Source organism: Ipomoea nil, unplaced genomic scaffold (genome assembly GCF_001879475.1).
Source record: "Ipomoea nil cultivar Tokyo-kokei standard unplaced genomic scaffold, Asagao_1.1 scaffold0268, whole genome shotgun sequence".
NCBI lineage: Eukaryota > Viridiplantae > Streptophyta > Magnoliopsida > Solanales > Convolvulaceae > Ipomoea > Ipomoea nil.
This window is the reverse complement of record NW_017616696.1, coordinates 631,952-641,937: the sequence shown is the minus strand read 5'-3', so window position 1 is coordinate 641,937 and position 9,986 is coordinate 631,952. Positions and strand designations below refer to the sequence as shown.

The 9,986-nt window shown below is 32.5% G+C and overlaps 1 protein-coding gene across 2 annotated transcripts; it reads right to left on the bottom strand.

Annotated features, from left to right (window-relative positions):
* Nucleotides 1–3,695: 3,695 nt before the first annotated feature.
* Nucleotides 3,696–9,563, bottom strand: LOC109147636 (germacrene C synthase-like). 2 transcript variants are annotated; one of them, XM_019295250.1, is made up of 8 exons: nucleotides 9,528–9,546; nucleotides 9,316–9,468; nucleotides 7,544–7,823; nucleotides 6,134–6,506; nucleotides 4,959–5,177; nucleotides 4,651–4,789; nucleotides 4,281–4,532; nucleotides 3,696–4,043 (listed from the first exon to the last, which is right to left on the bottom strand). In XM_019295250.1, exons 2-8 carry the CDS (start codon nucleotides 9,448–9,450, stop codon nucleotides 3,753–3,755), a joined length of 1,689 nt encoding a protein of 562 aa, XP_019150795.1. In that variant the 5' UTR covers nucleotides 9,451–9,468; nucleotides 9,528–9,546; the 3' UTR covers nucleotides 3,696–3,752. The 2 variants fall into 2 exon arrangements, with proteins under 2 accessions (XP_019150795.1, XP_019150790.1); XM_019295245.1 differs by having other exon boundaries at nucleotides 9,316–9,563.
* Between the last annotated feature and the right edge of the window lie 423 nt (nucleotides 9,564–9,986).

Here is a 9,986-nt window from a genome sequence, read left to right as displayed (position 1 = left end):
CGCAAGAGGTACCTTGAATGTCCATGGACTGCCCAGATTACCAAGAGTCTTTTTGGTACAAGGACTCAAAGCAAAATTTATCAATATAAGTCAACTGTGTGATGATGAACTCAAAATAGAATTTTCCAAAGAGAATTGTAAAGTCTACAACCAAAGACATGAATGTGTTATAATGGGAAAAAGATCATCTGATAAAAGCTACACTTGGGATGGCGATCTAACCTGTCATTAATCTACCATAAATCAAACGCCATTGTGGCACCAACTAAGGGGGAGAAATACAGAGATTAAGGTTTTTGCCAAAAATTTGAGAAAAATGGATAGTGTTGACTCAAAGTATTTTGTCAAAGTTATGTGCAAAAAGAATTCCAGTTCTATAAAGGAATACCAGTCTTAAGAGGAATAGTTATTGAAGAATACTGGTTTTAAGGGGATTTGTTGTTGAAGATTTTCTAGTTCTATTTTGATTAGGAATAGCTTTGTTATTCACGAATCTGTTAGGAGTAGCTACTATAAATAGGGGTTGTCATTTATTGCAGATCTCACGCATTCAACATTAATCTTGTGAGGTAGGAGAGTCTTTGAGAATAAGATACTAAATTCCCCTAGAAAGTAGTACATGTGTTTATGTTTCAATAGTTTGATAAGGAATATCTTTCTATTGTGTAATCTTAGGTTCCAAACAGTGAACTTTAAGTATAGAGCTTTTAGTGGATTTAGGCAAATTCTGAAATTGAGAAGTGCCTCGCAGATTAGGTTGTTTGTCCGAACTGCGTTACAGATTGTCTGTGTTACAATTTCAGTTTCGACATCACTGTATGCTGCGCTTTACAAATTTCAGTATACTTGAATTATAATACATTAATTAATATGTTTACTAATTTGATTAAATAAATTTTTTTTATTACTGTTCATAGTTATTAGTGTTGGTTTGAATTTGTTGTTGAATAGATAGGTTTAATTAGGTGTTATTAATTTTGTAAATTTTGTGTGAATTTGAAAAATTCTGTACATGTACATGTTTTATTTTGAGCAAATAAAATCAGAGAAATATTGCATTTTTAAATAAAATTGAAAAAAAATATATAAGTTTTCGCGACACCCTCTTCAAAGAGGGTGCCGCAGATACATTTAATTAAAAAAATAAAAAAAAATGCTTTTCGCGACACCCACCTGTGTGTGGGTGTCGTGGATAGTATTTAATAATAAAATATTAAATAACTTTCCGAGGTACCTGTGACGTAGCAGGTGCCTCGGAAAGTCTCTATTAAAAAAAAATAAAAAATCCTTATTTAGCTTTCCGCGACACCCTATATGGGTGCCTCGAAAAGCTAAACACTTTCAGAGGATCTAGAATCCGAGTCACCTGTACAGGTGACTCGGAAAGTGTTTTATAGGTGACTCAGAAAGTGTTTTTTGTACTAGTGTTCTCTAAAAGCCGTCAAACTTTTAGCAAGTTGTGCTTCATTTGGGGTCTTTGCACTAACATGAAATGCACATCCCTTTCCAAGACATTCTACCCTAACATACTTTAACCCATTTTTTTCCAAAATAAATCCATCTTTGTGTGTACAACATAACTTATCATAGCAAGCTTGAATTGCAAATTATCATCAAAGTGCATACCTAATTCAACACATTATGGATCAGATTTAGGATTGTACCTGGAGTACTTATCATTGTACTTTGACTACACTTTGTTCCCTTCATTATTCTGCAATTCTTCTTCAACTGTAGGTGGATCTTCAGAATCATAATACTAAAAATCTTGTGGATCTTCTAAAGGAATATCTAGTGGCACATATTAGGGTACAGTTTCATCCTAAACTCCTCCTCTTCTTTTTCTTTTATCCCTACCTTGATTTGTATTTGTATTATGCTCCCTCTCACTGTCTTTCTCTTGACCACCCTCACTCTCAGTCCCCTGGTCACTGTCAGTGCTTAAGTCAGTCTCCTGCTCACTTTGATAGTCACTCTCACTTTCTAATTCACTCCCATGTGCCTCAACTTGACTCCCATGCTCACTCCCTAATTCAGTCTCAACCTCATGCTCAGCTAGAACTTCACCCCCTTCAAGCCCAGATAAACTTAAACCAATCACTTGAGGCTCATCTACCACATGCATGTTCAACATAAATTTCTGTCTTTTTATTTTGACGTGCAAGCTGAGCTAAGTGTAGATTACTAGCATCATTATCTAATAGCCTTAAAGATTTAAATGGCTCAAAGGTTAACTTATAAGTGATGTTATTTTCCCATACCTTTGGTCTACTATGTACTTCACTAAATGGGGATAACATATGAAGGGTCAATACGCACAACATCAATCTCAACATTCACATATTGGAACATAAGATTTTGCACGAAATTACCACCATAGTGAATTATTAATTCCACACAATCGTTCATCCTAACAAAAACACATATTCAAAGCACATTTTAAACATAACAACATAAATGACCACACTCTGTTTCAAAAAGAAAAAAAAAAAAAAAAAAAAAAAACCAAAAATCATACCGTCATTTTCACTTTATACAATTTATACACACATATGCAACAAAACCAACATAGCAGGAGTGTAGGACCACACTTTAAACATACATTTTCAACAAAAAGCAGCATAGCAGGACCCCACTACATCAAACTCATGCACATATAATATTCGCAACAGGACCACACTACATCAACATGATAACCATATATTATTCACAGTATAACCACACTACATCAACATCATGAACCCTATCATATATGCCACAATCCCACCAAACACCACAATATAAAAAACATTAAGAGTAACACAATCCCACCAAATACCACAAAAACCAAAGTTTGGTCTACATACCTTACGTTCTCGGCCTCGTCTTTTCTTCCTTGATTTCTCAGTCGCGCATTCGGCTCTTCCTCGGATTATTTTTTGCCGCCTTCCAGTATGTCGCCTTCCTCGGATTATTGTTCATCGAATTTCAGACCATTGATGATTTGGGATTAGGGTTGCGTATGGAGATTCGGGATGGGGATCAGCGTAGAGCGATTTGGGGATTATTATTCGTCGACAGGTTTTAATTCTTTTACGCAAAACATGTCGCCGTTTTTTTTTTTTTTTTTTTTTTTTTTTTTTTTTTTTTTTTTTGGGTTTGAATGAAAACAAATAAATTGCTGCAATGTAAAGTTAAAATTTTATTTATTAAACGCGTCAATAACAAGTAATGTCCACATAAGCTTAATACCGGAGCCATGTCATTAGGAAAACTGGTTTAACTTGTAAAAAGTTCTTGGTCAAAAAAAAAAAATGATTTGTGAATCGCAATATACATTATGAAATGTCAAGATGCAGCATAATGAATAATCTGTTATAGTTAATATTGCGGGATGACACTTTTGCCTTAGTTATATGTTACTCCGTAGTATGTTAGTGTATCAAATATATTATTGGCATATGGATTGATACATGGATTGTTATTACGAAAAGAAAGCAACTACGGAGACCTTATCTATTCCATGAGAGTTTATTCCAAACCAAATTAATTAAAGCGTAAAACAGAAAACAAAGCAAATAAGAAAGATTATATTACAAGAGTCACTCTTTATTTTGAATCGCAACACACAACAAAAAACATGAAAATTAAACAAATACTAGACATCACTCTTTATTCAAACTAGAACATAAAACAAAAAACATAAAACATTTTAAGCAACACTGTCACACTACTGATGAAGATCATGAACTTAATCATATCCGTTTTCAAATTCACAGGATCGGATTAATCAATGTGGAGGTAATAAAGTCCTTCAACTTGGTTTTGGAATGTGTATATGAATCTCCATCATTGTATAGCGAATCCATAATTCTTGCTAAATTTAGAACTCGGATAAGTATAGGCATAGGAACAATTGTCGGTTTAAGACATTGTTGATTAATGTCTTTCCATGCATTAGTGACTTGTTCTAAGAGCTCGAGAGTGGTCTCTTCTTTTGATTTTCCATATTCTTTCATATAGATTTCCACAGACGAATCTAAGTGTCCTCTTTGGTGTTCAAACTATACAAATAGTACAAAAAACAGAATTATATTAATAAATTTCTGATAAGGCATAATAAATAAAATATATTGATAAAGAATATATTGTCGTTAAAGATTAAAATTAAAACCAATCGAGCATCTTTAAATTAGTATGAAGTTGTAACTATTTTCAGTGGAAGGAAATAAAAAATTCCATCATATAATAAGTCAAATTATAACAATAGGAGTACTGGATATGGGTCATGCTATTATTACCTCATGTCCAGCAATATCATCCATCAATCTGCATATAATCACAGCCGATCGAACAGTTAAAGCTTCATTATCCACCCAATGGAACACATCTTTAGTTACAAAATCTTCTTGCATGCCTACCAAAGATGCTGTCGTTATCATTTGATAACCACACGTTACGGTTGCAAGTTTCATGTATTCCTCAAATGTTGGATTGCAACCATCAAGGTACCACTTGGCTTCTTCAAGATATGCTCCCACTGCTTTTTTCATCTAAAATCGTATGGAAATATTTTTTATTTTTTTTTTAATTCATAATAGTTGTTTTGGTTATAAAAAAAAAAAAAAGGTATGCAAAGTACACCTATATTGGATAAACATTTATTAGTACCTCCGCTTTGGCATAATTCACACGGTATGATTGCCCATTATCAGATAATTCTTTCTCCATTTCAGCATAAACATCAAGAAGGTACATATAGGGATGCCTCATATATTCTGGTAATTCAATTAAAGCACTAGCATCCCATCTGCATTGCAAATTAAAAGTTATTTATTTATTTTTAAAATTAATTGAACAGTAGTCTTTCAGCTATTATATATATATATATATATATATATATATATATATATATATATATATATATATATACACCAAAGCTTCAATTAATCAAGAATGATATATAAAGTAATTTGGACCTTTGGACTGCATCATTGAAAAGCTTGAGCTCATCAGGAGTTCCATAAACATCGTAAATATCATCAATAATTGAAGTCATACTAAAAACTTTAAGAAGAAACTTCCTTGCAAGAGAATATTTTGGTTCAAAATACACTCCCAATATCCAAAAGTAGCCTTCCACCAATCTATCTCGTGCAAAAGACAATTTATTTGGGACATCTAATCCTTTCCACCACCTAGATTACAATGAATATAGAAATTGTTAGTTGGTGAAAAGAATTATCTTCCCCCATTTCATATGTCATTGACACATTTGAAATTACATACACATTAATTAAACATCACAAAATTATGGCCCTATTTGCTAACATAGTTAGCTTATCAGTCAATTTTGGCTTATTTGACCACTCTTAGCTGTTTGGCTTGGTTAAACATCAATACAAGTGTTTGATTAATTAGTTTTTTGTAACAACTTATTACTCCAAAATGTTAAAATTTTAAAAAGTTGTTCAAAGCGATTTTTCGATAAGCTTTTTGAGAAAGCCATTTTTATGTAATTAATCAGCTATCAGCTAACAGCTAATTTACCAAACATCTTTCTACAATCAGTTAATGCTATCAACTACTCAAACTCACTAACTCAATCAGCTAACAACTAACAACTGTTTACCAAACACCACTATATGAATTTAAGAGTAATATTTGTGACAAAGATCATATGAGATAATGTATACCCTTGATTTTTTTTTTAATATCGTTAAAAAATTGTCATAATTAAGTTATTTATTTAGAGTTAATCAACGATTTGGTCCCTCAATTATTAACGAACAGTCAATGTAGTCCCTCAATTGCTAATTCATCGATTTGGTCCCCGAAAATAATTGTTTTAGTCGATATAGTCCCTGCGGCCGTCAATTTGGTCCCCAAAAATGATTAGTTTTAGTCGATTTAGTCCCTCCGACCATCGACTGAAGACGGCCTGAGGGACTAAATCGACTAAAAATAATTGTTTTCGAGGACCAAATCGATGAATAAGCAATTGAGGGACTACATTGACAGTTCGATAATAATTGAGGGACCAAACCATTGATTAACTCGGAAAAGAATATAGCAAATTAAATGGGAAAGATTAAGGGAGCACATATTTTTGCAAAAAGTAGCACATTCATATAGCTCCAAATTAAAGCTTTACCTGGTAAGACAACCAAGCTCCCTTTGATGTTCCTTTTGTAACAAGTTGAAGTCCAATTTTGCAAATTTCAGCAATAAAGCATCTGTTGTTCCATTTGGCTCAAAAGTTGATATGAATTTTTGTGCGTCAAGCCTTATTAATCTCTTTCGAATCGGCTGCTTTAGTGCTTCACTAACTTGTGATCTAAGAATATTGTTCAAGTTTGGTAGTATGGATTCTAGGTGAGAAGTGGTAAATGTCAACGCTTCTTCTAAAACTTGCTCCCCATGAACCCTAAGATGTGATGCTTCGTACAAGCTCAACAGTGCTGGAACATTGTTGATCAATGATTCCTTGAACTTTCCATTACAATCCATAAATTTTTCAAACACATCTGTTGAAATTTTGATGATGAGTCAAAAAATTTAATTAAAACTTACAATCTCACCTGTTTATTTAATCAGTTCACATAATTAATTCCTTAGTAATTTTTCCTTTTCATTTTATGTATATAGTTTAGTTAACTTGGCTTAACTCTATTTATTTATAATTTATTTTTTTAATACTTACTTATCTTTAGCGTATAAAATTTGCATCTTTAGAATCTACATCAAAGAAGTTATTGAGTACAAAAAAAAAAAAAACAAAAAAAAAAAAAAAAACCTTAAAAGAAAATAAGTGAATAAAATGAGATCGAGTAATTGGTTTAACTGAGAAAATGATCAAATAAACCTCAAATTATTTAAAAAAGTTTAGTTGCATCTTAGAACTTTAAAAACCTTAAAATATACCATGAACCAGTATTACAAAAATCCCGCCTAGGTAGCGCTTGGTCGCGTAGAGAAACGTCGAAATTGGCCTCCTCCGTGGCCGGCCGCCTAGGCGGTCGAATCCCCACCCCCCACCCCTTTTTTTTTTTTTTTTTTTTGTTTTTTTTTTTGCGAATAACCCCCTAAAATTTTTTTAAAAAAATTGGGCGCCTAGCGTCTTTTTCAACGTCATGAACTCAATAAAATGGTGCGATAAGCACCTTTTTTTTTACTTGAAATAAAACTAATATATATGTGTGTGTGTGTTTATGTATGTATGTAATATATATATATATATATATATATATATATATATATATATATATATATATATAGAGAGAGAGAGAGAGAGAGAGAGAGATTGCCATTTACTTGTCTGAAAAAATCACTGCACGACTGCACCGGTAAGGGTCGCCGCACCTAAACTCGACTCTCTCTCTCTCTCTATATATATGTATATATAGAGAGAGAGATTGCCATTTACTTTGTTGATGTTTTTTTTTTTTTTTTTTTTTTTTTTTAAATTAACAAAAAATAATATTGTTTTCTTTTTCAGTTTTGGTCTGTAAAACAATATGTACAACCCTGGAGTAAATGGAGTAATATTTTAATGTACACTTACTAGCAGACACGTGATACCCTTCTTGTCTAAGTAGTCGAAAGCACAAAGAGACAATATAAAGGTCCCTCTCATCGTCCTCAGCATTGAATTCATCGTATGCCTTGAATATGTGTTCCAATGAAGCTTCAATCTCCTTTTCAAATTGATAATGGACTCCTAAGCGTTGAATTTTGTTAATCAAGTCTAATTTTTTGAAAGAGGTGTCTGGGACTTCCACAAGCATGTTTTTCAGCTCTTCTTTCAATTGTTGGTGCTCTAGCCATTCTTGTGTATTCACTTCCTAGACATACAACAATTTATGTTCTTTACAAAGTATTATTGCAAAAAAAATATGTTAGATCAATCAACGCTAAGGGCGCTCTTTAATATATGTTAGATCTAAAAAAAATATGTTAGATCAATCAATGTATTCAATCAACGCACACACACTTACACGCATGCATGCTCTCTCTCTCTCTCTCTCACACACACACACATATGTTCGTGCATCTATAAGAATTGTGGAAAAGTTTTAGTTGTCCATCTTGTGGATCTAATGATTGAAAATTGAAAAAAAATAAAATAGTGACACTTTCATAAATATTACAAAATTTAAATATTTATAAAATTGACATTGCCCCACTTAGTTCTTCCAAAAGGTTGAACCCCAACCCTAAGGCCCTCACACCCCGGCCCGACAGAGCATTTGGAAAGATATAAATCATGATAATTCAACTGAACATGAACCACAGAGGCTAGACCTTTGTTTACTGCGCGCCCCCTTAGTTCTAGTTTGACATAAATATTTGATCTATCTAACATGTAGTCAGGGGCGGATCCAGTGGCGGACCTAGTGTGGGGACTGTGGGGGCAGTGGGGGCAGCTGCCCCCACTCACCCCACCCCATATATAGCCCTTGTATGTATATATGTATATATAGTACATGTTTTCCATATAAATATAAGAAAACTAATAAAAATAAACAATAGGTGAGTTGGTTGAGTTGGTAGAGCTGTATTTTAAGTTAGGAAATGTCATTGGTTTGAACCCCTTGTCTCTCAATATAATTAGTGGGTTGTCTCTCAATATAATTAGTTTTTTAACTGCTTCTTTAATTTCTTCTGTCTGGCTTTCAACTGAGCTTCATTATTAATATATATATATATATATATATATATATATATATATATATATATATATATATATATATATATATATTAATAATGAGATGTGTAATTTATATGTGTTTTTTATTTGAATTATTTTATCAAATTAATTATGTTTCATATTTTGTTATGAATATTTTTATAAAATTTTAATATGTTTTATTTTTCGTTTATATTCAACAATATTTATGACTATATTTCTTAAGTGTTTCATTATTTTTCACACTATAATGTTTTACCCTCACTCAAAAAATTTTCTGGGTCCGCCACTGGACGGATCCAAAACCCAGGACATATAATATTAAATTTTAAAGAACAACCAACAAAACTACCTAAACATGTAGTTATTTACATATATACGTATCGTTTTTATATAAAAGTTACTGATTTATATATATATACATATATATAATATATATAAAAGGGGGTGGGAAGGGGTAAGGAAACAACTGCTCCCATTGCCCTCGCTATTGATCTGCCCTGCATGTAGTGTATGATAGGTGTTGGATACATTTTATAGGTATAACATATCAAAATACGTGCAACCTTTATTCTGTTATCCATCAAAACACAATAATTTTCCTACATATCAAAATACGTGCAACCTCAAGTGTTTATATATGTTACCTTGGGTTGAGAAGAATAAGTAAGGAAGTAATCTCCCCAAATGGTTGGATGAAAATTGGCAGAACGACGAGTAACTCCATCCAGCTGAGGAGGATTTGATGGAAGAGCTGATAAGAGTTGATTATTGCAAGCCATTACTGCTAAGAAGTATAGGAGAGACGAACAAGCTAAGTGTGATATGATTTGGGAGGTTAATTGCTCAACATTTATAGTAGAGCTTGCGTGCTCAAGCCTTACTATGTACTGGAAAAATCATTAGTTTGTATGGTAGTATTGCAAGATAACTGTCAATTAATTTTTTTGGAAAATAAGGTAGCATGTGTTTGAAATTTGGGGGAAGAAAAATGTCCTTTTTTTTGAAAAATAAGGTTGTGTTTGAAATTTGGGAGAAGATAACAGTCCATTTTTTTTGGAAAATAAGGTTGTGTTTGAAATTTGGGAAAAGATAACAGTCCTTTTTTTGGAAAATAAGGTTGTGTACTTGTGTTTGAAATTTGGGGGAAGAAAAATGTACTTTTTTTTGAAAAATAAGGTTGTGTTTGAAATTTGGGAGAAGTTAATGTAAGATCTAAATGTGATCTAACTATACAGAGAATAATCTACGAGAAACTTAACTCGTAGTAGCGGAAGCGGAAGCACTGTATATCTCCAGCCATGGTTGATATCTTGTT